The following is a 26,691-nucleotide window of genomic DNA, read 5'->3' as shown; positions in this document are numbered from 1 at the left end:
TTACCTTAAAACGTTGTGTATAACGCGCATTTATGTATAACGCGCATTTATGTATAACGCGCATCTACTTTTTAAAGCTAAAAAATCGGGAAAAAAGTTTTTGAAGCAAAAAATCGGGGGAAAAATTCCGTATCGCAGGCTAACTGAAAATTGTTATATTTACATTGCCGATCTAACGTGTTTTATTGCTTCAATTATTAATTATTTTAAAGATGATAACGATACAACTAGTTTGTGTGTTTTTAAAAAAATCATATTATGCGTAAAAATAAATGTTTGGATTTAAATGAATTATGCATGAAATCCACACTTTCCACGAGGAAACCATCAAGGTTTTCATCATATGTCTCCGAAGTAACTGTCCACGATTTTATCGTGGAGGAGTACACATGACAGATGGATTAGTTATAACTAAGAAACTGACATTATTGATTGGTATTGTCACGTGGTTATTCATGCATGACTAATTCACAAGCGCGCGTTTTATTTACATTGCCGATATCATGCATTCTTTTTGAGTGTCTATAATTGACAGGAGACTTGAACGACTCAAACTTCTCAACACCATTACGACATTACAGGCGATAAACAAACAATGGAGATGTGAAGCCGTTTGCCGGTTCGCATGTTTTGATAATAGCCCAGCTACACAAAACTTGACAGATTACACAAATTGCTCGATAATCACATCCTCAATCTTGACAAGACGTATGAAAATGTGTAAACAAACACAACATCAATTTTATTAACACATTTGAAAAGCAAGAAAAATAATCATAAATATATCGAGAAAGACCTTGCCAACATTCTATGGTAAATCGACAAGTGCCCCAAAATAAATTTTGTAACCCTAGTACAGTAGGGTATAATATTGTGGGAAAACAATAACATTTAAATAGAAATGGCTTCCTTGTTTTTCATTCTCTTCTTCAAATTTATTTGATTTCAATGCTCTGTACGTACCTGAAAAAGATAGAAAATATTTGTTAACTTTATAATGTTTGTCCATCTTATTCAGATGGTAAATATAACACTATTATTAACATAGTTACAGTTAAAACACCGGGGAACAGAATGATGCAAATTACCGCAACTGGGTAACTGACAGGGAAAAAAATTAATGTCTTGGCATGGCTGTTGTTGTGCATAACGCGCATCAAGTTTTTAAAATGAAATTTTGGGGTAAAAAATGCCCCTTATACACAACTTTTTACGGTAAGCAAGAAGGGACCAATTTAGCGAAAAATGTTGTCAGTATTGGACACTAAAATAATATACATTTTTCAGTATGTCGGACTAAAAAAGTGCTTGAATTTGGATTTTTTCCCCTTGAAAAGTGCTTAAAAAGTGCTTGAATTTCATTCAAGAAAATCTGTATGAACCCTGCTGAAGAAGTCTCCCTGCTGTCCGTTGAGAAGTACTGTACTGCTGGCGCTCTCATAAAGTTATTGAATGACTTACCACAGTCCTTCGTCAATATTGAATACTCTCATAACATGCCATAAGCCATCATGCCACACGCTGTCAAAAGCTTTCTTCAAGTCAATGAAGTTGTGGAAGAGCTCACATTGGTGTTGCAGGTGTTTCTAAATGATTATTCTGCAGTTGAAGATTAGTGTTCCACTGTGTTCCGACCAGCTTTGAATCCAGCCTGCTCTTTGGCCAACAGTTCCTGGGCCTTACTTTTAATCATTTAAAGAAGATACATACCATGACTGCTGGGATGCCTGATGAGGCTGATGGTGCAGTAATTCATGCACAACTTGAGGTTGCCCTTTTTCAGTAGGGGTTTGACCAGTGACTGGGTTCACTCCTTGGGCCTTTTATTTTCCTACCAGATTTTTTGGCTGTCCACTCCCGGAGATTTTCCTGCCTTAAGAATATGCACTGTCTCCTCCTGCTCTGACTTTAGTATGGACAGACTTTCGTTGTCCGCTTCTGGTCTGGAATTGTTATGAAGGAGATAGGAGTCTTGTTGAAGCGTGTAGTTGTAGAGGTCACTACAGTATTCAGTCCACCTGTTAAGAACTGCAGCACTCTCGGTAAGGGTCCTGTCAGCGTCTGATATAACACTTATCTTGGGCTGACTGGTCTTTGTGACGGTCTTGAGGGTACTGTAGGCCTTCTTACTAGTGCCTGCGGTCATCTCTTTGTTGATGATGATACAGTGTTCCTCAATCCATTCCTCCTTGGCCTCTTTCTTCTCTTTCCTTACCTACCTGTTCGCGTTATGGTGTCTATGTCATTATTAGGGCTGTAACGATATATTCGAGTATTCAAATTACTCGAATACGGCTGTGGACGAATCCTATTCGTTATTCGCCACCTCCCGAACCGAAATATTTGACGAATGCAAACAACATGGTTTCAAGTTTGAAAGTTTAATCATCTTATATTACCTTACAAATGAAGGTTCATACAATAAACCCCTATATTTAAATGTTCTCCTTATTCCGGCGTTTTTCATGTTATCATGTTTACCCCACCCACTATGTTACACAGTGATATTATCAACAAAAATGGTGGGCACCGGTTAAATATTTACGACATTGAATTGAAAAATCTTTTGATGGTTGTTTAATGTTTATTTAGGTAAATACGAGTGATTTGATGCTCAAACATGCACACAAAGGATTAGCAGATAGAATTTCTTTTTTGTTTATCTTTACGACAATGATTGTGCAACTTATTAACAAACTTGGAACCTAGCATGTCAAGTTCCTTAATTGTTCTACTCAAGGATTTTATTGGTACTAGTAATGCTTTTTTATAAACTGTTAAAAGTTTAAGCAGTTCTGGTCAGTGTTTTGTTATTTCAAAGTTTTATATTGCATATTTTCAGTATGCAATGATACGCAATTAATCAAATTGACAAATACTCATAGTTTCATACTATATAATGTCATGTCAAGTTGTCAGTAGTACTATTGTTCATTAAAATTCATATTCGCGAAATAAATATTCGTATTCGCCACCCTGTATTCGTGACACGTATCGTATTCATCTCCTAGTCTATTCGTTACAGCCCTAGTCATTATCATACAAAGTTTGAATATGTGATGGATGTTCTTATCACACCTACATCATGTGACCTCATTTGGACCTTTACCTTGACCATGACCTTCGTTCAGGGTGAGAGTTACATGTATTCAGAAGTTTCAAATTCTTGGTTAACCAAAAATGATGCATTTCCTCCAACATCAGTATTGCATGCTACAAGCTTTTAAACTTGCATAGATGATGTCTTTGAACACTATCAACACACCCACATCACCTGACCTCTTTATTAATATTGGCCTACTTTGGACCCAATATTTATTAAGTCTAATCAGGGCCCTCAATCTATCAAATCTGCGGCCGAAATTCGGTCGCAGTCTCCCACCTGAAAAGTATACTTTTTTCCCCTTTTTTGGGGATAAATTCCCCCTGATTTAATTTTTTTTTTTTTTTTTTTTTTTAAAGATGTGTCTCATGATTATTATATCTCAATTCTATTTTAATTTAATCTTGTCAAACATGCTTAATTATGAAAAAAGAAATGAATATAGTGCAAACATGTACAAATGTAATAATGAGTAAAAAAATCCCCCAAAAAGGGAAACGCCACGAAAATTCCCCCTCATGAGGGTAGCGACTGGCTTCCCCTAAAATGGATTAAAGACCCTGCTAATGTTAATACAGCTTGCTACAAAGCTTTGATACTAGCATGGATGTTACATATCTTGATTTTACATCATCTGACCTTGATATTGATAATCCTTTGAACTTAGACTTATTCAGATGTTCAAAATTCTTGGTTGGCTCAAAATGACTGTGTGGTAAACTTATATGGGCCTTGCTCTATGATAAGGGGGTTTAATTCATGTGCGTTAAGTGTAATCCCTGATTAGCTTGTGTAGTCAACACAGGCTAATCAGGGACAACACTTTCTGCTTTTATGATATTTTCTCTTCTTAGCACAGATCTAGTTAGGTGGAAATTGTCACCACTGATTAGCCTGTGCCAACTGCTCAGGCTTATCTGAGACAACATTTTAGGCATATGCAATAAACCCCCTTTTCACAGAGCACGGCCCTGATTTATTTCTTTGTTTTGGTCATCTCCCTCATTCTCTGTCACAGGATGGAACGGTTGCAACCTGTGGCCAATCATAATAATCTTTTAAAATCATTGTTTGTCATGACCTGAGATTGTTGTTACATTTAATTCTTATATTACATAATAGGATCCTGATAAAACACTGCTAAATTGCTGAGGTTAATATAAAAATTGCTTCTTTTAAATTAAAATGACAACCATGTTTGGTCTGCAATTAACTGACAATTTATGACTGTAAGACAATAATAATTGCATCAATCATATTGAAGTGATGGTTATATAGTATGCAACCATAGTTTGCGGCATTATTGTGCGCACAGTTCTTGATGCCCTGACTGCGTATCATCCCATTTCTCGCCCGTTTTATAGAGGTTCCAGATGACGAGTTGGAGTTGAAGCTGGACTCGCTGTACCCGAAGGCTCTTGATGGTTTCCTGTTGATCCTTTCTAAAGATGGAGATCTGATCTACGTCTCTGAGGGGATTGCACATATCCTTGGCCTGCAACAGGTACAGTAACTGTTATATGGGCCGTGCTCTGTGAAAAGGGGGTTTAATGCATGTGCATAAAGTGTCGTTCTAGATTAGCCTGTGCAGTCTGCAAGGGCTGATCATGGACAACACTTTCCGCCGAAACTTGATTTTTGCTAAGAAGAGACTTTCTTTAAACAAAATATATCATAAAAGCGGAAAGTGTTGTCCCTGATAAGCCTGTGCGGACGTGTCCCTTAACACACTTGCTTGAGTTATAAGACATTGTATCTACTTTTCCTGCAGATTGAGCTGATTGGTCAGAGCATCTACGACTACGCACACGCGTGCGACCATGAAGAGATACAGGAAGTGCTCTCCCCTCGCAGTGGAGAGGAGGGGATGCCCAGGACCGTCTTCATACGCCTCAAGTGCACCCTCACCCCCAAGGGACGCAGCGTCAACCTAAAGTCTGCTACATTCAAGGTCAGTGCGCTTTTGTTGGCAAGTAGAGTCTCACGCATACTACTAGATAGGCAGTAAGCTTCTGTCCAGTATATTTGGCCACTTATGAACTATTTTTTGCTGATTTTTAACAATTTCAACACAATTGATAAATTAATTTTTTGGGGGATAATTTTTGAATCAAAATAAAGGCACAACTATTTGAATGTTAGATATTTCCTAAGGATGAGACCAATTTTAAGAATGCACCCAAGCTACCCTGATTTGTTTGTATATTTCCTATCAATCTGTTAATTTTAATGCCATTTTGAAATCATTATAATTGCTTTTAGCATACTTAATTAATTGCAGAGGTTAAAGTCTTACTATTTATACTGTAATCAATATTATTTATGGTATTTTATTTAATTTAGTGACATTTTGACAATGATATCATGTTGTTTGAGTGTTTTGTTAGAAAACATTTGTTAATTAAGGATAATTTATTTTGAAGGAAAAGACAAAGGACAATATAGGGTTACATGACACTAAAGAACGCCTGTTAACATCAGTGTCAGCAACTTGGAGTGATGGCATAAATAACTGACACAATTTTCTCTCCTGTCCTATTTTTAACCGTGTTACTTGAGAGGCTTAATTGATTGTCTCTATAATATCTTGACTACCACCTCCGTTAAATTCTTAAAGCACACCTGTCTTCAGTAATATGTTTTTTGTTATAAATTGTGAAATATTACCATGACAACTGGTTTGTTTTATTTCCAGAACAAATATTACAATAAGTTTTGTGTGGATTCCATATTATGTTAGATAATAATTGTATGCAGTGTATTTAAATTTGTGTTTTGCAGACATGCCAGGTTTGACAATTGAAAACAAATACTTATAATAATTTCTCACGAAAACATGCTGGTACATCAATGTTATGTTACAATTTACTAGTAGTAATACATGATCTCTAGGAAAACTGCTTAATGCAGGTGCATTTAGTGTAATCCCAGATTAGCTTGTGCAGTCAGCATAGGCTAATTCTTGGACAACACTTTCTACTTATATGGAAATTGTGTGTAAACGAATTCTCGGTCTAGGTAAAACATTTGTTTTCCCTGACTTCCCTGATTTCAAACTGCAGAGACTTATCTATAGGACCACACTTTACAACAATGCATTAAGTCCAGTTTCCCATGGGCATGGCAAATATTACATGTATTTTAGTTTGTAAATATGGACACATGTGCATTTAGTTTCAATTCATATAAAGTCATGCAGACTGAAAATGATTATAACAACAATCAGAGTAATAATTGCATTACCAATATCCCTTTACCACTTAGATAAGTTTTTTGACGCATTTGTAGTCACTTAGAAAGTTACATTTAATTAAAAACCTTTCTTACTTGATTCAAGTTTTACAGGCTTCATTTCCAAACCGTAGATACTGATGAGCTGCAAACAGCATAAAACCTGAACAGACTGTGAGTTACTCGCAGGCTGTTCTAGTTTATTGCTGGTTGCAAAAGCCATTTTCACTTTGCTTTTTGAGAGGCAAAGCGTTACATGTAATAAGCGATGTTTTTTGTTAATCTTTGAAAATATAAGAGCTGCACTGAGGAAAACCGGGCTTTTGCTCAAAGTTTTGTCCCAGATTAACCTGTGAAGTCAACTCAGGCTTATCATAGACTACCTTTTCTGCTTCGAGACTTCTTCTAAATAATTTATTTTCCATAAAAGCAAAAAGCGTTGTAAGTGATGAGCCTGTGTTGACTGCAAAGGTTAATCTTGGACGAAACTTGGCACAAATCCATTAAGCCCACTTTTCCCTGACACTCATCTTTAGTATTACGGGAATGGAATCAAAGTTTGACACTCATCTTTAGTATTACGGGAATGGAATCAAAGTTTGAATTGTCCATGCAAGAACTGTTTAAGCTTTACTGTTCATCTTTGATTCTTCTTTCTGACCTCTCTGCAATCACGTCTCTGCAGTCACGCGATAGTAACTATAATATAACATTTCCCAGAAATCAACTGATTCTTGGACAGTTTAATTTAAGTTAATTGCATGCTTTTTTGATTATCTGATTTGCTAGGACATGTTTGTGTTGCATCTCAGTCATTCAGATCATTATTTGATAATGACGTCAACTGTTAAAAGTTGTTCCATTTTCTACTGATTAACTGATGGCATTCTGAAAGTTTCATGGACAGCAGCCCAGGAGAGTTGAGAATCCATTAAAATCCCTTTTTTTCTGCTAGCATTACAAGCTAAAAGCTTTTTTCTAGAGTATATCTAGAGCTTTCTCTCATATTGGAAGTATGATCTATACAATCATGTACCTTTAAAAATGAGTTATAGCAATTAAATTTGAGTGTCAATATACTCTAAATTGGGATTTTTTAAAATTTGTTTTATGTATTTATTTTGAATTTTTGATGATACCTTAAAGCAGTAAATTTCAAACATAAACATATCAGTAAAATGGATAAAAAAATTGCAACACTCCTTATTTCTAGACTTAAAATCTCTATCAGTACACGTAAAAAGGCCAACAATCAATGGGGAATTTTTGGATTGGATTTAGGAAAACATTTTTTTTGCCATTTGGAATATGACCTCAAACACGTCTATAAAATCAGCTTAAATTAAAGCCCTCATACAATAGATATGGGCAATGCTCTGTGAAAAGAGGGTTTAATGCATATACGCAAGTGGTGTCCCAGATCAGCCTGTGTGTGGACTGCACAGATACTCTAGGATGACACTTTACGCACATGCATTACGGCCCTTTTCACAGAACACTGCTCATATATTATATTAATGAGGGTTTTGTATTATACAAGTTTAATATTGGTCTATGCCAGTTGGGTTCATCAAAAACCTACATGATAATGAAACCACCAACCAGAAAAAGATAACATTTTATACAGATTTATTAAAACATAATTTTTATATTCTCGTGTAAAGTTGAAAACAATATTATTTTTTCAATAGGTGATTAAATGCTCCATGTGGTGCTTTCATCACTTTTTGAGATGAATTTTTGTTTTTACAATTCTAAACAAACTGCATTGAAAAAATACTTACACCATCTTTAGTCGGCATGCTCTTATTCATTCACTTTACCTTTGATGTTGTTTTTTTGTCCCCTACCGGTTTCACAGGAGGGGACTTGAAGTTTGCGCTCTGTGAGTCAGTGTCTGTCACACTTTTCTGGATCCTGCGATAACTTTAAAAGTTCTTTATATTTTTTAATGAAACTTGAAACATGGATGGATGGCAATATGGACATTATGCACGTCATTTTGTTTTGTTCCTACATCAAAAATTTTGGTTGCTATGGCAACAAATAGACTAGAAATATTGCTGAAAATGGTAAAAATGGCTAAAATTTCCTGTATCCTGCATTAACTTTTAAAGTTCTTCATATTTTTTCATGAATCTTGAAACACTGATAGATGGCAATATGGTCATTATGCACATCATTTCATTTTGTTCCTACATCAAAAATTCTGGTTGCTATGGCAACTTTTTTTTTTTTTAATTCTGATAATGGTTGAGCCGGTAGGGGAAATATATTGATTGGCAATAGTCTTGATTTTTAGCTCTACTGGCCGAAGGCCGGAAGAGATTATGTCATGGCGTGGTTTCCGTCGTCCGTGCGTGTGTTAGACTTTTTTATTTACGCGATTTAGTCCACAGTTTTCATCCGATTCTTTTCAAACTTGTTCAGTGTCTTTATATTAATGAGGACTGGAACCCGATTGAAAAAGGGTTACATCAGAGTAAAAAGTCCAGAATTATCTCCCCTTGAATTTGAGAAAATTGTGAAATAAGGCTTGTTTAAGCAATAAAGTCCACAGTTTTCATTCAATTATTTCCCAACTTGCACAGTGTCTTTATCTGAATGATGAGTCAAATCCTATTGCAAATGAGCAATATCGGAGTTATAAGTCAAGAATTATCTCCCCTTGAATTTGAGAAAAAAATGAAAATTCAGTTTTTTAATGTGATAAAGTCCATAATTTTAACCCAATTCTTGGCAAACTTGCACAGTGTCTTTGTATCAATGAGGACTCAAACCCTTTTTTAGCGAGGCTGTTTTCGGAGAAAACCCGAGGTATTTTCATAGCCTGCTCGTTGTCCGCTGGCGATGTGCTAAAACCTTTACATTGGTTCTAAAATCAAAGTGCTTCCACCTTCAACTTTGAAACTTCATATGTAGATGCACCTTGATGAGTTCTACACGCCACATTTTGGGTCACTAGGTTAAAGGTCAAGGTCACTGTGATCTCTAAAAAAAAAAAAAAAAATTTCTGACAAGCTTTCGCAGCCGAGCGCAGCACCCGTTATGCGGTGCTCTTGTTAAAAAGAGCAATATCGAAGCAATGAGTCCAGAATGACTTCCCCTTGAATACGAGAAAAATTTGAAATCCCGCTTGTTTACGCAATTTATTTCGCAGTTTTCATCCAATTATTTCGAAATTTGCACAGTATCTTGATATTAATGAGGACTTGAACCCTATTGAATATGAGCAGTATCGGAGAAATTGGTACACAATAATCTCCCCTTGATTTTGAGAAAATTGTCCTTGTTTGCACGATTAAGTACACAGTTTTCATCTTATTCTTTCCAAACTTGCACAGTGTTTATAGCAGTAGAGCGATTGAGGCCCTCATTGGCCTCTTGTTCTAATATAGTGAAGAAATGATTAACATGAAACTTTGAATAACAAATGTCTGTTTTATACACATTTGATGTTCCTACTTGTTTTGCTGCTTGTTGCATCAAGTAATTCAACCTAAAAAGGTTCAGATGTACACAAAATAAAAACAGCAATTTGTGTGTGTGCTATTATTTATTAATGACTTCATTACAACATTAAAATGGGGGTCCTATTTTTAAAAGCATGTTATAAAATACTCTATTTGTTAACTGAGTTTTGTTTTTAAGTTTTTTAATTATAAATGCATGAAAACCTCCTTTACTATTATTTGCCCATTATTAGGATAAAGAACATAGAGTATAATTTGCTAATTAAAAAGCGGTAGGGGGTAATGTCACTCTCAGATTAATAGAACACTGAGTATATGGCCCATTTCTGGGACAATAGTTATTTTGTCTATTGTAAGGTAAATACCCTGTATTGTGTTTGCTGTTCTATTAATGTTTTAACAGACCATGAAACCATTAAAAGAGCACATATTGGCTTTTATTTATTTCAAAAAGATGTAAACTATTGTGATATTAATCTTAAGTATCCATGTTAGTGATCTTGTTTTCAACTATTTTATTTTAATTTGAAGCTCACAAGTCTTGGATGAGACCAAACATTCTATTAAGAGGGAGAAATACACATGTATGGACTTGCCCATTGGTTTGTAAACCCAATGATTGCAAATGTTACACAATGTGAACTCAGATTGCATTATTGTAACATTCTATCCTACCCCTGGATGATCCCTGTATGGAACATAGTTACAACAAATCACAAGTACAAAAGAATAAATACTTTAACTCAGGGAATCCCCCCCATATCACCTTAAAGAATGAACTGTTCACAACACGCCATTGTTAATTTAATTATTTAAAAATATATCCTGTCAAAACCCGATACTTGAACTATGGGACCAGCACGAAAAGTTGAAGTCATCCGAAATTAGAGCCAAACGATTTCTTATATAATGTGTTTTTACTTACATCTGCTTGCAACAGATTTGCTTCTTCAGTAGACATGTATTCCTACTGCCTCAAACTCTATACTACTGTCTGCTTATGAATTTATAAGAACCAAATTGTTATTTGATATATTGATTTATAAATATTTAAAAAACAGTACATCAAGCAAATATCACAAAACACATTTAAATGTTTATTAGATCTGCTCATTTTTACGAAACTCATTTATGGGTACAATGACATGTCAGAAACAGCACTAGGATGCATCACAGAAATAGGCATTACATACATGTGAAAGGAACTGATTTGTGCATCACACAGAATTACAAGTGGAAACTAAGTAAAAACCTGATTGTATAACCCCATATCATCTTTAATTTCACATATTTTACAAAACTTATATTTTCCATCATACATAATTCGTAACTCCAATATAACGCGGATGACAGGGTCCAAGCCACGCAACAGCGTTATAAACGGACAGCGTTATAAGTTTTGAGATTATTTATTTAAGGGGGCTATAAAAACAGGTATAGTATAGCCTATAATATAGGTCCTGTTTATTGTCATGCTGTGTTGTCATCCGCAAATACATGCATATAAACCGAATCGAACGATAACAGTATACATATCGCTTTTCTAATGTGCACATTTATCCGATAATCCAATATAATTACAACATCACTTACAAAAAAATAATGTTAAACATTTATGACATGAAATATGTTTACGAATTTCGTAAACAAATTCATATGCCTACGCCATTTTTCAGGAAAATTAGTACAGTGCATGTATAAATTATTTTCTTAAATTTAATGCTGGTTAAATTCAATGTGTGACAACAAATCTTTTTAACCCTTTACCACTAAGAAACGTATTTTGACACATTTGTAGTTCCTTAGAAAGTCAAATTTAATTAAAAACTTTCTTACTAGATTCAAGTTTTAAAGGCTTCAATTCCAAACCTTAGATACCGATGGGAAGCAAACAGCATAAAACGTGAACAGACAGCGAGTTACTAGCAGGCTGTTCTGGTTTTATGCTGGTTGCAAAAGCCATTTTCACTTTGCCTCTGAGTGGGAAAGGGTTAATGACCTTTAAGCCATAAGACATTGACTGGAAAGGTTATTGACCTCACAGATGTTGTAACTGTTTGACAATAAACTGTAGAATGGAGCCAGTGAACCAAGCTCCAGGAAAACAGGGTTTAATTCATATGTGTGAAGTGTGGTCCACCTTTCCACTCTTATGGAATCTTTCGTTAATCCCTTTCCCCCATAAGAAGCAAAGTGAAAATGGCTTTTACAACCAGCATAAAACCAGAACAGCCTGCGAGTAACTCACAGTCTGTTCAGGTTTTATACTTTTTGCTGCTCATCAGTATCTAAGGGCTGGAAATGAAGCCTTTACACCTTGAATTTAGTGATAAAAGTATTTGATTAAATATAACTTTCTTAGGGACTACAAATGCATCAAAATACGTATCTAAGTGGTAAAGGGTTAAATACGTATCTAAGTGGTAAAGGGTTAAATACATATCTAAGTGGTGAAGGGTTAAATACGTATCTAAGTGGTAAAGGGTTAAATAGGTATCTAAGTGGTAAAGGGTTAAATACATATCTAAGTGGTAAAGGGTTAAATACATATCTAAGTGGTAAAGGGTTAAATACGTATCTAAGTGGTAAAGGGTTAAATACATATCTAAGTGGTAAAGGGTTAAATACGTATCTAAGTGGTAAAGGGTTAAATACGTATCTAAGTGGTAAAGGGTTAAATACGTATCTAAGTGGTAAAGGGTTAAATATGTATCTAAGTGGTAAAGGGTTAAATACGTATCTAAGTGGTAAAGGGTTAAATACGTATCTAAGTGGTAAAGGGTTAAATACGTATCTAAGTGGTAAAGGGTTAAATACGTATCTAAGTGGTAAAGGGTTAAATGAAGTCTCTTCTGCATGAAAATCTTGTTAAAGTTTGTTTGAGTTGTCCCTGCAGACTGCACAGGCTAATCTTGTATGACATTTAACACAGATTGATCTAACCAGGTGTTCTCAGAGCGAGGCCTACTGGCTATTATTGGCTGGAAGATTCAGGTCAAGGCTTACAAGGCCAGACTGGTTACCAGTGTATTCTTTTCATTCCCTTGCAGATAAAACCAGTTAAGCAGACTTTGGGTCTTTGCAAAACAGATTTTATGTTTACCTTGAGGCATAAACCTTTACCACAATCTTTCCTGGTTTAAAATTGAGACTGATGCTGTGAAAAACTATGTATATTTATTGGGTCAAGAATTAACATCTTTGCACTGGGAAGAGCTGGAAGATGACCTATTTGCAATAGGAAGACCTTAATTGTGTTGAACTTGACATGGTAGAAAGACAAATGTCTGGGTTATGTTGACATAACTAGCTATTCTTAGACCATAAGGCTTGCTTGCTTGTCCAATTCATCTTGATGTAGAAACCAATATTCTGTAGGTAAAATAATTATGTCTAACTTGTTATAGCATAACACATTGAGTTGTTAATTGTGATTCAATCAATGTTTAATATAGCCATAACCATAGTCAATTGTTATGCTTAGCTGAACATGCAGTGTGTTCAGCATTATTTCGTGAAGCTTCGGGTAGGTCTGAACAACTTAGTCCTCTTGTTCTTGACCACGTAAAAATGGTCCTCTCGTATCCTTGCTTAACCCAGCTGCACTTAAATATTCCAATTATTTACTGAAACTGATTGCTTACAATGTAGATGAAAGCAAAACTAAATTTCTTTAACAATCCAAACAAATTAGTAAAAACACAACAGCAAACAATATGAATATTAACCTCATGTTGAAATGTGTGTTCCGTGATCTGTTTTTCAGACATTTTCTATGAGGTCACACATGTTTACTGGATATTATTAATAGGCCCAATCCTGTTTTTGTTACATACCATATCTAAATTGTATCCGCTTTCAATTTTTAAATCTGTCCTTGGTAATATTGAAAAATATTAATGTTAATATTGGATCGGTGTTCTATTTGTTAATCTTTCTCATTATATTTTTTTTTTTATCTGTTGTCATGCTGTATGGGTTAAAGGGAAGTTTAAAGGTAGATTGTTAGTGCGTGTGGTGTGGACGTGACAGGGTGTGGTGTGGACGTGACAGGGTTTGGTGGAGTTATTCAAGATGCTAAATTGTCTACTCAGGAGGCAAATAATAACTTAACGTGGATGTGTATTAGTGATTAATATTAATCCATTTATGCCTAGCGTCTAGAAAAAAAGGCCTTGGCAAACAGCGTAGACCCAGATGAGACGCCGCATTATGCAGCGTCTCATCAGGGTCTGCGCTGTTTGCTTAAAGGAATTTCTGTAAGAAATATTCTAAATATAGAAATAAATATACTAGACATCCCTAATTTTGGAAATAAATGGATCCAATTTAGAAGGTTGGGAGAGTCCACAAGGCTTCAATGGGTAAAAATGTCATTCCTTAGGAACTGATTTTCAATGTGCTCAATAATTTTTTTACTGATTTTGCAATAATGTGGTTAAGATTAAACTTTAAAACAGTAGAATTAATTAAAGAAATGTCTCTGAAAAATTCAAAAGACAATCTATAAATACAAGCGGACCCAAAATGATCAATTACACGAAATCTTGGACCCCACCCCCAAAAAACTTATTGAACAAAATAATGTCATTATGATCATACCTCGTCCTTTGAATAAAATTGGGACATTTTAATAGAGTGTAACCTTATTGTTCGTGAACGACGATAAAGTTTATTTTATATTTCATGATTCAGATGTTAGATCTAAGATGATTGTATGTCTGAGGGGTAGCGGATTTGAAGAAAATTTGCAAATTTGTTTATGGTCTCTTCATAAGTCTGGGGATAGTTTGTTATAAGTGTGTAATAATAGTGCCTGATGCCGGCACATGGCATTACATGATTAAAGCACGCTCAATATGAAGTCAAATAGAGGCATAACCCTCACTTCACTTTATGACACCACAAGCACAGTGCCTCTATGTTCTTACTCTCAAAAAAAGCACCAAACATTTCTTGAACTATTTATCAAGTACATGTATATTGGTCAGAATGTCTTTTTATGCCCCCGGACGAATGATCGGGGGTATATTGTTTTTGTCCTGTCTGTCTATCATTCTAGCTGTCACTCTGTCATTCTGTCCCAAAACTTTAACCTTGGTTAAAGTTTTGCGATAACTTTTGCAATATTGAAGATAGCAACTTGATATTTGGCATGCATGTGTATCTCATGGAGCTGCACATTTTGAGTGGTGACAGGTCATGGTCAAGGTCATCCTTCAAGGTCAAAGGTCAAATATATGGCTTCAAAGCGACGCAATAGGGGGCATTGTGTTTCTGACAAACACATCTGTTGTTCAAATTTAATTTGTTTGGCTTAATTGTTCATTATGGAATTAAAATATTGTTGTTCAGGTTGAAATACCTGTGGTCTAAAGTCCAGTATATTGTAATGAATGTATCGATGAAGATCTGGGGAAATATGGAATGTATAAATTCAACTGCCAAATTAGTCAACCCTCCATTTGAAAATGGTTTTTGAAAGAAAAACATTCTCAAGTCATGATTGAGTACTAATGTTAAAGTAAAATTGTGATGCACATTTTTTTAAATAAAGTTTTTGATATCATAGCAATGTGAGTATACAAAGACAGGGCTTAGGCGCTACAAATAAAACAGAGTTTGGAAAACCAGATAAAAAATTTTCGGTCATAATTTGTAGTTTGTCGGTTCGAAAATCCTTTTATTAAAGCGCCCCCCTTTAGTGTGATGAAGTAATATATTTTCTAAATTGTATAGAATACAAGCTTGTAACACACTGTTGTTAATTGCAGGTAATCAAACTGACAGGGAAATATGTGGCAGACGACACCGTAGCAGACGAGATCGTTGCAGACGGCGGCAATGACATCCGCATAAAGGAAGAAGACTCAGACGATTCCTGCTCGTACAGTGAGGAGGGGGTAGAGGGGCGAGGAGAGGCATGGGTGTACCGCCCTCAAGGGGTGCCCCACTTCCTGGCCACGGCCGAGGCCATTCCCCACCCATCAAACATTGAGGTGCCCCTCGACAGACGAACCTTCACCAGTAGGCACAGCATGAACATGCGCTTCACAGACTGTGATGAAAGGTGACCTGGAACTGTTGTTATTGACCCTTTACTCCTCTGATACGCATTTTGACCTGTTGGTAGTCAAAATTTTCCAACCCTAAGCTACTGTAATAGATTCAAATTTTAAAGGCTTTATTTTCCAAACCCAAGCTACTGTAATAGATTCAAGTTTTAAAGGCTTTATATATTTTCCAACCCTAAGATACTGTAATAGATTCAAGTTTTGAAGACTTAATTTATGACCCTTAGATACTGAAATAGATTCAAGTTTTAAAGACTTCATATATAAATCTTAGATACTGAAATAGATTCAAATTTTAAAGACTTAATATAAAACCCTAAGATACTGTAATAGATTCAAATTTTAAAGGCTTTATTTGTAACCCTAAGATACTGTAATTGATTCAAGTTTTAAAGGCTTTATTTATAACCCTAAGATGAGCAGTAAACAGCATTAAAACCTGTACAGACTGAGAGTTACTTGCATTCTGTTTTGGTTGCATGCTGGTTCTGTATAGCCATTTACACTTTGCTTCTGAGTGGGGTAGGGTTAACACTGCCTTTTACTTGGAGATGTTTTGAAAATGTTAAATTGATTTGCAAGTTGCAAAATAACAGAATCAGTTTAACCCTTTCCCTTATAAGAAGCAAAGTGAAAATGGCTTTTGCAACCAGCATAAATCCAAAACAGCCTGTGAGTAACTCGCAGTGAATCATCAATAATGACCTGTATATCATGTTTGCAGAGTGAAGCGTCTGATTGGTTACCAGGCAGAGGAGCTGATTGGTCAGACGTTCTACGGGTTCCACCACGCCATTGACAGCAAGATGATGGACAAAGCCTTCAGAGATCGTAAGTTTTGCAAAGCCATATCCAAAGCCAGTGAACTTGTGAAAGGTTAAGGTCACAAGGGGTTGTAAAATGTTATTTGTTTCCACTCAATTACTAAGAAAACTTTGACCAACACATTCATGCAAATTCGCATAGAAGTGACTTGAGTGGGAAGTAAGATGCCCATTAAAATTTGAAAACATCAGGTCAAAGTTCATAGTAACAGTGGATTGTATCATGCAATTGTCTTACAAAATCTAGAGAATTCTAAGGATTAAATGAATTAGTGAGCTGGTTAGTCTTGGGTGAAGGATGATCACAAATGAATTTTAAATCAAGAGATTTAAGGTCAAGGTCACAGGTAAATGTTCTCTTGCAGAAGCCCAGAAAGAAAAGAAATGTGTCATTAAGATTTTTACTTTCAGTTTTTTGCTTGACAAATCTGGAATATGCTGCTTATTTATTATATAAAATATTTTCTGTTACAGTTTACATTTTGGGTGCAACCTAATATTTTGTTTTATGCATATGAACTTTTGGAGGGTGACACTGTATTTGTAGTAAAATTTAAAGCATATTCAGCAGTTGCATGCTCTACCCATCATAGATATGGCATAGTATCTTCTGGTGAACAGCTGGGCGTATTTTCATGTTGTTGATAATTCTGCCATTCTGTAAGAAATGAGCTTGATTCCGAGATAAAGTTATTGCGGGGATTCTTTTAAGACGTGCAGTATTGCACCGTTCTACTGTACTTACTAACATTTCGAAAGAAAACCTGCTAAAAAGTGAATTATATGAATGACTTTATTACTTGAAGAAAAAAATGTTGAGGTTTAAATTTATATGTTCTGCTTGTAATATGTATATGAAGTGTTGAACATCCAATGCAATGAAAAGAATGCCTCATTTAAAGGCTAGTAATTTTTAATAATTTATTATCCCCACGTTTTTCGGAGAAAAAGTGGGGATATTGTGGTGATGTGCGTCTGTCCGTCCGTCCGTCCTGGCCACCTGCTCCTCCTACACTATTAGCACTAGAACCTTGAAACTTACATACATGGTAGCTATGAGCATATGTGCGACGGTGACAGTGACGGAATTTTGATCTGACCCCTGGGTCAAAAGTTATGGGGGTTGGGGCGGGGCAGGGTCAGAGATTTTCACTCATTTTTTTTATGTTATTTTACATTAACTTCTTCTTTTCTGCACCGATTTTCTTCAAATTGATACTGAGCCTCTCTTATGACAATACGGTCAATCTCAACTATGCATGGCCCCATTACCAACCTTGGGGCGGCCCGGCCACATAGGCCACGCCCACCCAAAATTGCCTTTTACTATAATTTCTTCATTTCTACACTGATTCACTTCGAATTGATACTGAACCTCTCTTATGACAATACGGTCAATCTCAGCTATGCATGGCCCCATTACCAACCCTAGGGCACCCCGCCCACATAGGCCACACCCACATAGGCCACGCCCACCCAAAATTGCCTTTTACTATAATTTCTTCATTTCTACACCGATTCACTTCAAATTGATACAGAACCTCTCTTATGACAATACGGTCAATCTCAGCTATGCATCCTGGCCCCATTACAAACCCTGGGGAACCCCGCCCACATAGGCCACGCCCACATAGGCCACGCCCACATAGGCCACGCCCACCCAAAATTGCCTTTTACTATAATTTCTTCATTTCTACACCGATTCACTTCAAATTGATACTGAACCTCTCTTATGACAATACAGTTAATCTCAACTGTGCATGGCTCCATAATACCATTCCTGGGGCGCCCCGCCCACATAGGCCACGCCCACACAAAATTGTCTTTTACTATAATTTCTTCATTTCTACACCAATTCACTTCAAATTAATACTGAACCTCTTTTATGACAATACAGTCAATCTCAACTATGCATGGCGTCATTACCAACCCTGGGGCGCCCTGCCCACATAGGATACGCCCACCCAAAATTGCCTTTTACTATAATTTCTTAATTTCTACACCGATTTACTTCAAATGGATACTGAACATCTCTTATGACAATACAGTCAATCTCAACTATGTATGACCCCATTACCAACCCTAGGGCGCCCCGCCCATAATAGGCCACACCCACCCAAAATTGTCTTTTACTATAATTTCTTCATTTCTGCACCGATTCACTTCTAATTGATACTGAACTTCTCTTATGACAATACGGTCAATCTCAACTATGCATGGCCCCATTACCAACTCTGGGGCACCCCTGGGTCAAACATGCAGCATGGGGATGCGCGTCGGCCTCTGCCGCGCCATTTCTAGTTTAACTTGTTATGATTGCATGACAAATATGTAAATATATTTGTTAATGATTATTCATCCTCCAGTCTAACATAATAATAATTGTTTACGAGGGTTGCTTGAAAAATGGGGCTTAATGCATCTGTGTAAAGTGTTCTCCCAGATTATGGAGGACACTTCGCTTAAGTGGAATATTTTGTTTAAAGGAAGTCTTTTCTTAGCAAAGACCCAGTCTAGATGAAAAGTGTTGTCCCTGATTAGCAGTTCACACAGGCTTATCTGGGAAGACACTTTAGGCAAATGCATTAATCCCATTTTCCCATAGAACTCATGCATGGCCTATGGCCCTTTGACAGTTTGATTACAAGACTTACACAATTGGTGATGTTACTGATGGTGGTATTTAAATGACAACAGGGAATCAACATGAGCCATACATTAAAAAAAAACATTCAAAAAAAGAAAGAAAAAGAAAACAACAATGAACACAATGTTTTTTAAGCCGTTTGTATTTATTGCACATAGCATAGTGGTGGTTTTAATGTCCATAGGTTTTTACCATTTTGTTGCAATTTCTTCTCTCTCAAGTTTTGAATTATTTGTTGGCTCACTTTAATCCAATGTTTACAAACATGTCAGTCAGTTGCATGTTACATATGTTGCTTACAGAGATGTAACAAAATCCCCATGCAGATTATATACTTCCAGTAAACCTGGCACCAGCAGATACAATTGTACAAATTGAATCATTAACTATTTAACCCTTTCCCACTCAGAAGCAAAGTGAAAATGGCTTTTGAAACCAGCATAAAACCAGAACAGCCTGCCAGTAACTCGCTGTCTGTTCAGGTTTTATGCTGTTTGCTGTTTGCTGCCCATCAGTATCTAAGGGTTTGGAAATGAAGCCTTTAAAACTTGAATTTAGTAAGAATGGTCCTTAATTAAATTGAACTTTCTAAGTTACTACAAATGGGTTAAAAACGTATCTATGTGGTAAAGGGTTTAGTATGTGACTATAAGGTACAAAATAGTCCTGTCTCCTTTTTTTCTGTTTTCATGCCTCAAAGGCTTTTACTCCCTAAGTATGACCCTCGAACTGGAAGTGGCAGTGTACAGGTTTCACTTTTCAAAAGTTAGCAGAAATGTTGTAACAAAACCAGCTTCTTAAATTTCAAAGTTGGATTTAGAACTGGTGTTATACACGTGTTTCTTGTCTCTTTAAATGTGGTTGTGCTGCTACTTATTCAAAGAGTGTAAGTTACCAGAGGTAGAAAACTGGCTGACTCATTTGCGGTTATTGTGAAGATTATTGCTGGAACCTGTGGACATCAGACTTTGTTGGGAATTTACCTAAAACAGGGCAAAGAATATCTCGACCTATGAAAATGGCTTTGTGCAAACAGCATAAAACCAGAATAGCCTGCGAGTAACTCACTGTCTGTTCAGGTTTATTGCTGTTTGCTGCTCATCAGTATGTGAGGATTGGAAAACAAGCCTTGAAGTCTTGTATCTAGTAAGAAAGGTCTTTAATTGAATTTAACTTTCTATGGGACTTCAAATTCATCAAAATACGTATCTTAGTGGTAAATGGTTAAACAATTCACTTGAAAGGCAATCAGTAAATATAACTAACAAATGACACACCTATGTTTTCCCCAACTACATAATTTATGGTGATTGGTCGTGACATCATTTGCACAGCCATTTTTCCCCTCTATCTGATTCAAATAGGGAAGTTGTTAGTTACTGGCAAATGTGCATTTTCTCAATCATCTATACAATAACGATATGCAATTAATACTGGTAAACCAGCAGACCATGATAACATGGGAGTAGGATCAGTGATGGCTGTGATGTAACTGAAATACTGTTGAATGAAGTGTACAATCCAAAACAAAATTGTCAATTCAAGGGACCTTTTCACAGATTTTGGCATGTATTTAAGTTTTTATAACCCCAGTAGGGTGGCATATAGCAGTTGAACTGTCAGTCCGTCTGTTTGTCTGTCTGTCTGTCTGTCAGTCTGTGCGTCTGTCCAAAAACTTTAACATTGGCCATAACTTTTGTAATATTGAAGATAGCAACTTGATATTTGGCATGCATGTGTATCTCATGGAGCTGCACGATTTGAGTTGTGAAAGGTCAAGGTCAAGGTCATCCTTGAAGGTCAAAGGTCAAAAAACAAAATCCAAGGGAAGTAACAAGCTTTAAAGGGAGATAATTTCTATTTATCATTTGGCAGGTACAGATCATTTTCACAAGGGAAGTAATATTTTTTAAAGGGAAATACAATTTTTTTAATTTAAAGCGGCGCAGTAGGGGGCATTGTGTTTCTGACAAACACATCTCTTGTTTATTAAATGCTTTATATATTGATAAATGTAAACATTGGATCTAAAAAGCTGTAGTAAAAAACAAAAATAAAATTAAAGAAAGAAAAAAATTAACCCTCAACTGGGCTCGAACCACTGACCACTGAATTAAAATCTACTATTAGACCACTTGGCGATCCATGCTCATATAATGAATGATGTATTTTAAACTTTATAAGCAATCCTCGTGGTGTCACAAAATATAACGACAATAACAGAACTCACCAAATTATTCAATTGTTTTGCATTGCAACGCTTTATAATTTTCAGGTTTTTAAATGGTCAAAAGATGCATAAAATGGATATTTTAGAGCATCATGGTAAATGTTCAGTATTACTGTTTCCTCACAAATATCATAACTACAACAAAAATGTGTTAATCTGAAACATTTTTTTAATTTTGTCAATTTACCAAAACTTGAAAAGGCCCCTTTAAAGTGAGGGTCGGTAAAATGATTGCTCTGAAATCACTAAAATATTGCTAAAAACTGAAAAAAGCAAACAAAAAGCACACATGTGTCGGTCTGTTTTCAGTGTTCTCCAAGGGCCAGATCAGAACCGGTCAGTACCGGTTCCTTGCAAAGAATGGGGGCTATGTGTGGATGCTCACAGAGGCTACAGTCATCTATAACCCCAAGTCTCAAAAGCCTGAACATGTCGTCTGCGTCCATTATGTTCTCAGGTGAGTTTGAGGCTTCTATGTTCTCACTTGAGTTATCTTAGCTACACTTGTTTATGTTGTCAATTCCAACCATGTTCTCAGGTGAGTTCACGTCCACTATGTTCTCACTTGAGTTACCTTTGCGAATATTGTTGTGTGTTTCAACTACGTTCTCAGGTGAGTTAGCGTCCACTATGTTCTCACTTGATTTACCTTTGCGTATATTGTTGTGTGTGTCAACTATGTTCTCAGGTGAGTTCACGTTCACTATGTTCTCACTTGAGTTACCTTTGCGAAAATTGTTGTGTGTGTCAACTACGTTCTCAGGTGAGTTCACGTTCACTATGTTCTCACTTGAGTTACCTTTGCGTATATTGTTGTGTGTGTCAACTACGTTCTCAGGTGAGTTCACGTCCACTATGTTCTCACTTGAGTTACCTTTGCCAAAATTGAGCCTGTCATGTTTGTTATCTTTGTTCTCAGATGAGTCATAAACAGAAATCATGTCTCCTAGCTTGATAAATTGTGAGAGCGCATGCCTCACATTTGGGGTTTGTTTGAATCCCAGACCTGCAACATTATTTGTGTGGGACCAGTCATGAAGAGTCACTTAATGCAAAAATTGGTCTTATGACATATGTTGCCTGCATAGCTCCAGATCAGCCTGCACATCTATGAGTCTGGGCAGGAGCTACCCTATCTGCACATGAGACGATGAAACCTTATGTGACTTAATACCCATTTTCTCATGAGGCTGGTCAAATTATTGCTGAGGCCCATTCTGTCCCTACTTTTAATTCGATAAGGACAGTTTGCAGTAGCAGACATATGTAAGTTCTAGTAAACCAGCATTTCCAGGTCTACTTGTGCAGTATTCATGATTTGTTTGTTCATTTCACAGGTGATTAGTCACATGTTTTAAAGAAGGTTGATTGCTCTTCATCATTTGTTTAGAAATACACAACTCACATTCATTAATCGATCCTTTTTTAAAACGTGAAAACAAATTATCACATGTAATAATTTATTTCACTTTTTTTCATCATGAAATAAAGGAAGGTGGTTTTGTTGTTTTGCATTTCCTTTCGAACACAAGTCATAACATTCTTGATCTTGAAAAGAGGACAGAATGTATAGAGGATTGAGCATTAAACTGTTGTATCTTATACTCAAATGTTAACAAGATAACTTTGTGCTGCTCATCTCTATCAAGTTATGGTAAGGGTTTCTTTCCTGTTTATTTGCAAGGGTTTCTTTCCTGTTTATTTGCATAAAATGTTCTCAAAGGACTAGGTTCACGAAGCAGCTTTATATGCCCTATGAAATTGTAAAAAAATAAGTTTCAAAAATCATCATAAATTGGGTATATTTGTGGAGCTTAACATCTTATCTGTCTCATTCAAAAGCACTTTTGCCTAACAAATTGCGTTAAACATCTCTACAATTAACCAAAAACATGTATAGTTCAGCAGAATAACCTAAATTTTGACAATTTTTGGACATTTAAGGACATAATAGAATATGAAGGCAAGTTTCCCACACTTTCATATTTTAAGTTTTGATTCATATTTCGGAGTTAGATGCAATAAAAAAAATTCTTTGTGTCGGAAATATGCCTTCATATTTAATTTTGAACTTTTTTGAATTTTAATATTGGTAGATGTAAGTTACAGTGTAACCCAAATTCCTTGTTGTTTTGCACATTAAAAGTAAATTATATGTGTTTTGTTGTTGATTCATAATGTGGTTATATTTAGAACATGTTTTCCATGCACAGTGTAATGTGTCTTTTAATTTTTGCGAAGATAAAATATTTTTTTGTAAATATACAAATTTTGTTAACTACTGTTAGTAAGGGCATCAACTCTTGCATGATTGTTTACATCGCTCCATGACAACATGTAGTCAACACTCAGATCGATAATTTTAAAGAATCACTAGAATTCACGTAAGTTGTAATCTTTATTTTACTTTCATAAATTTAAAATTACCATTTTAAATGTTTTATTATCGTAAAAATGGTGTTCCTTCTGTTGAAATAGTCAATAAATTGTTGAGAGATCCATTCGATTATTCTGGTGTATTGCGACTGCAGACGACTCCAGCAATATTGTTGTGAAAACCGTTGTTTTCTATCGCAATTTATATATAGTTGTATAGAATTGATTGAAAAAATGTTCAAGCTTTTGAAAACATGCAAGTTGAGAGAAATTACGATTTAAACAATTAAAACCATTTAAGATGACAAACGACACTTGCAGTGAACGTCATATTGCTCAATAAATATACATCATTATCGACATACTTTTACAATTGTCTGTGTGGTGTAATGGATGTGGTGTCAGACTTCCACGCGGGTGGTTGTAGTTCGATTGTCGATTAAGTCATTTTTTTGTGACAATAACTGCAAAAATAAAAACGTAACTTTGTAAAAAATATTGCACCTAATTTTTTAACGTTATTTTAGTATTATATTTGTGTTAAATAGAAACACCTAATATGATTTTTCTTTTTCTTGCAGAATGCCTCTCAAAACGTGTATTTTATGCGAAAAACGGCTCAAAATACACCAACGCCGTCCTGTAAATAAACATGTCGCAAAATATTTAAAAAATAATTTCCTGATAGAAATAACACAAGATCAATTTATTTGTGGCAAGTGTAGTCGGCCAGCGTATTACGCTGCATCACAACAACCTTCTTGTGCACAACAACCTTCTTGTGCCTCTACCAGCTCATTGCCGCCGCAAAATGTCCTCCTTCAATCAAATTGAATGTTAAAACAACATCAAAAAGCCATGCTTATTGTTTCATTTGCAAGAAACCTGGACCAAAATTGATTGTCGTTCCTACTTCTACAAGGACGGAAACCTTCATTCAACATAATATTTTAATAACAGCGGAAAGTAGGTGTCGTCCCGGTCTTTTCAAGCAAAATGGTACATCCTTTGAAGTAAATGTAATTTCAAAATTGTCTACAATAGACAATGTTTTTTTCAACAGATCATCTCTTCTTAATCTTCTTACTGCAGTTCGAGAGTACTGCGTATGTTCAAAAAGTAAGAGGCTGTCGTTTGATGACTTAACAACTTTCAGTGAAGAAAACCTGTTAAATCTTACCGGCATTTCGGTGTCGAACTTTTTAGCACTCTTGAAAGCCGTCGAATTATCAATAAGAAACAGGCCTGCTAGAACTGTAGCAACTACTATTGGAATTTTCTTGTTTAAGTTAAAGTCAGGTCTATCAAATAAGGTCCTGTCAACTTTGTTTGACGTTTCAAAATCAAGCGGCAGAAGAGCCATACAAACATCCAGAAAAGTACTTATGATCGACTTTGTGCCTTTTAATCTTGGCTTTTCACACATTTCATGCGAAGATGTAATAAATAAACATACGCGTAATTTGGCACAACTTCTTTTCACGGAAAATAAGGAACAAGTCATCCTCGTTCTCGACAGAACCTACATCTACATTAAAAAAAGTGGAAACTTTCAATTTCAACGGCAAACGTATGGTATGCACAAGGGAAGACCATTAGTTAAACCCATGGTTATTGTAACAACATCAGGATATTTTATTTCCGTAATCGGTCCATATTTGGCCAACAGCAAAAATAACGACGCATCAATTCTGCATCATATAATTAAAAACAACATCGAAGAAATTAAAAACTGGGTCAAAGAAAAAGACATATTTGTTGTCGACAGAGGCTTCCGTGATGCCACCTTTCTGCTTGAAGAGCTCGGGATCCACGCGCAGATGCCGTCATTTTTGCCGCGAGGAAGCAAACAACTACCAACTGATTTGGCAAATTCTTCACGGCTAGTTACAAAGGTATGTTTTTGCTTTATTTGCACAATACACCGTCAGATAATAACGCTAAAACATGAACAGCACAATGTGGAATAACTATGTGCCATTTATAGGACCCATGTAAGACGATTTCATAATAACTGAAAGGGTTATACCGTGTAATGCAGATGTAACGGGTGTGTAATACTATTTGTTCGGAGAAGAAACAAAAAATCGCCTTTGTTTAACCACCAAATAAACATTGACGATGCAAATTGAAATCTCTACTTTGTATTTTTGTCTTATTATTATAATTAAATGTATTGTTATGTTGAAACAGAAATGAAAATGAATATATAGTATTATTGTTTTATCTACAAATGAGCCCATGCATGAAAGTCTTATGTCAGCATACCGATCTTAACTTAATTTCTATGCATCGGATCAATTAACTTATGTTTATAGGGGAAAACATCGAACGCTTTACGGTAGTGAGCTAATTTAAACCAAATATAAGCTGTAAAGTTTAGTTATTGACTTTTAAATATTTTACAATACCTTTTTAGGTAAGATGGGTAGTTGAAGCGGTTAACGCTAGAATCAAGCGGTGGAAGTATTTGGACCACATCTTGCCAACGAATCAAGTGCCATACATAGGCGACTATGTTAAAATTGTTTGTTGTTTATGTAACAAGTTTCTGCCACCCTTGAGTGCCAATTGCTAATCTTCTGAAGATTTTTTATGTGCGGAAATGATGATGGTCAAACTAAAAGAAGAAAATAAATTGCAAAAATTTGTAGAAGATAATAACCTCCATCGCCGTAGCATCAGCAAATGGTCGTCTGTTAACGAATCTGTTTCCAACTTGACGAAACTATG

General features: G+C 35.7%; 1 protein-coding gene across 2 annotated transcripts in view; it reads left to right on the top strand.

Moving 5' to 3' along the window:
- The window catches only part of LOC127874697 (hypoxia-inducible factor 1-alpha-like), an 88,602-nt gene that overhangs the window by 19,225 nt on the left and 42,686 nt on the right, over window positions 1-26,691 (top strand). For both annotated transcript variants that reach the window (XM_052419233.1, XM_052419232.1), the window contains exons 3-7: window positions 4,468-4,607; window positions 4,875-5,054; window positions 15,582-15,877; window positions 16,606-16,712; window positions 21,892-22,039. In XM_052419233.1, the coding sequence (XP_052275193.1) occupies window positions 4,468-4,607; window positions 4,875-5,054; window positions 15,582-15,877; window positions 16,606-16,712; window positions 21,892-22,039 (871 nt within the window). The remainder of the gene's footprint in view (window positions 1-4,467; window positions 4,608-4,874; window positions 5,055-15,581; window positions 15,878-16,605; window positions 16,713-21,891; window positions 22,040-26,691) is intronic.

Source organism: Dreissena polymorpha, chromosome 3 (assembly GCF_020536995.1).
Source record: "Dreissena polymorpha isolate Duluth1 chromosome 3, UMN_Dpol_1.0, whole genome shotgun sequence".
Classification (NCBI taxonomy): Eukaryota; Metazoa; Mollusca; class Bivalvia; order Myida; family Dreissenidae; genus Dreissena; species Dreissena polymorpha.
Note: the sequence above shows the minus strand (reverse complement) of the source record. Positions and strands in the feature narration are given on the sequence as shown.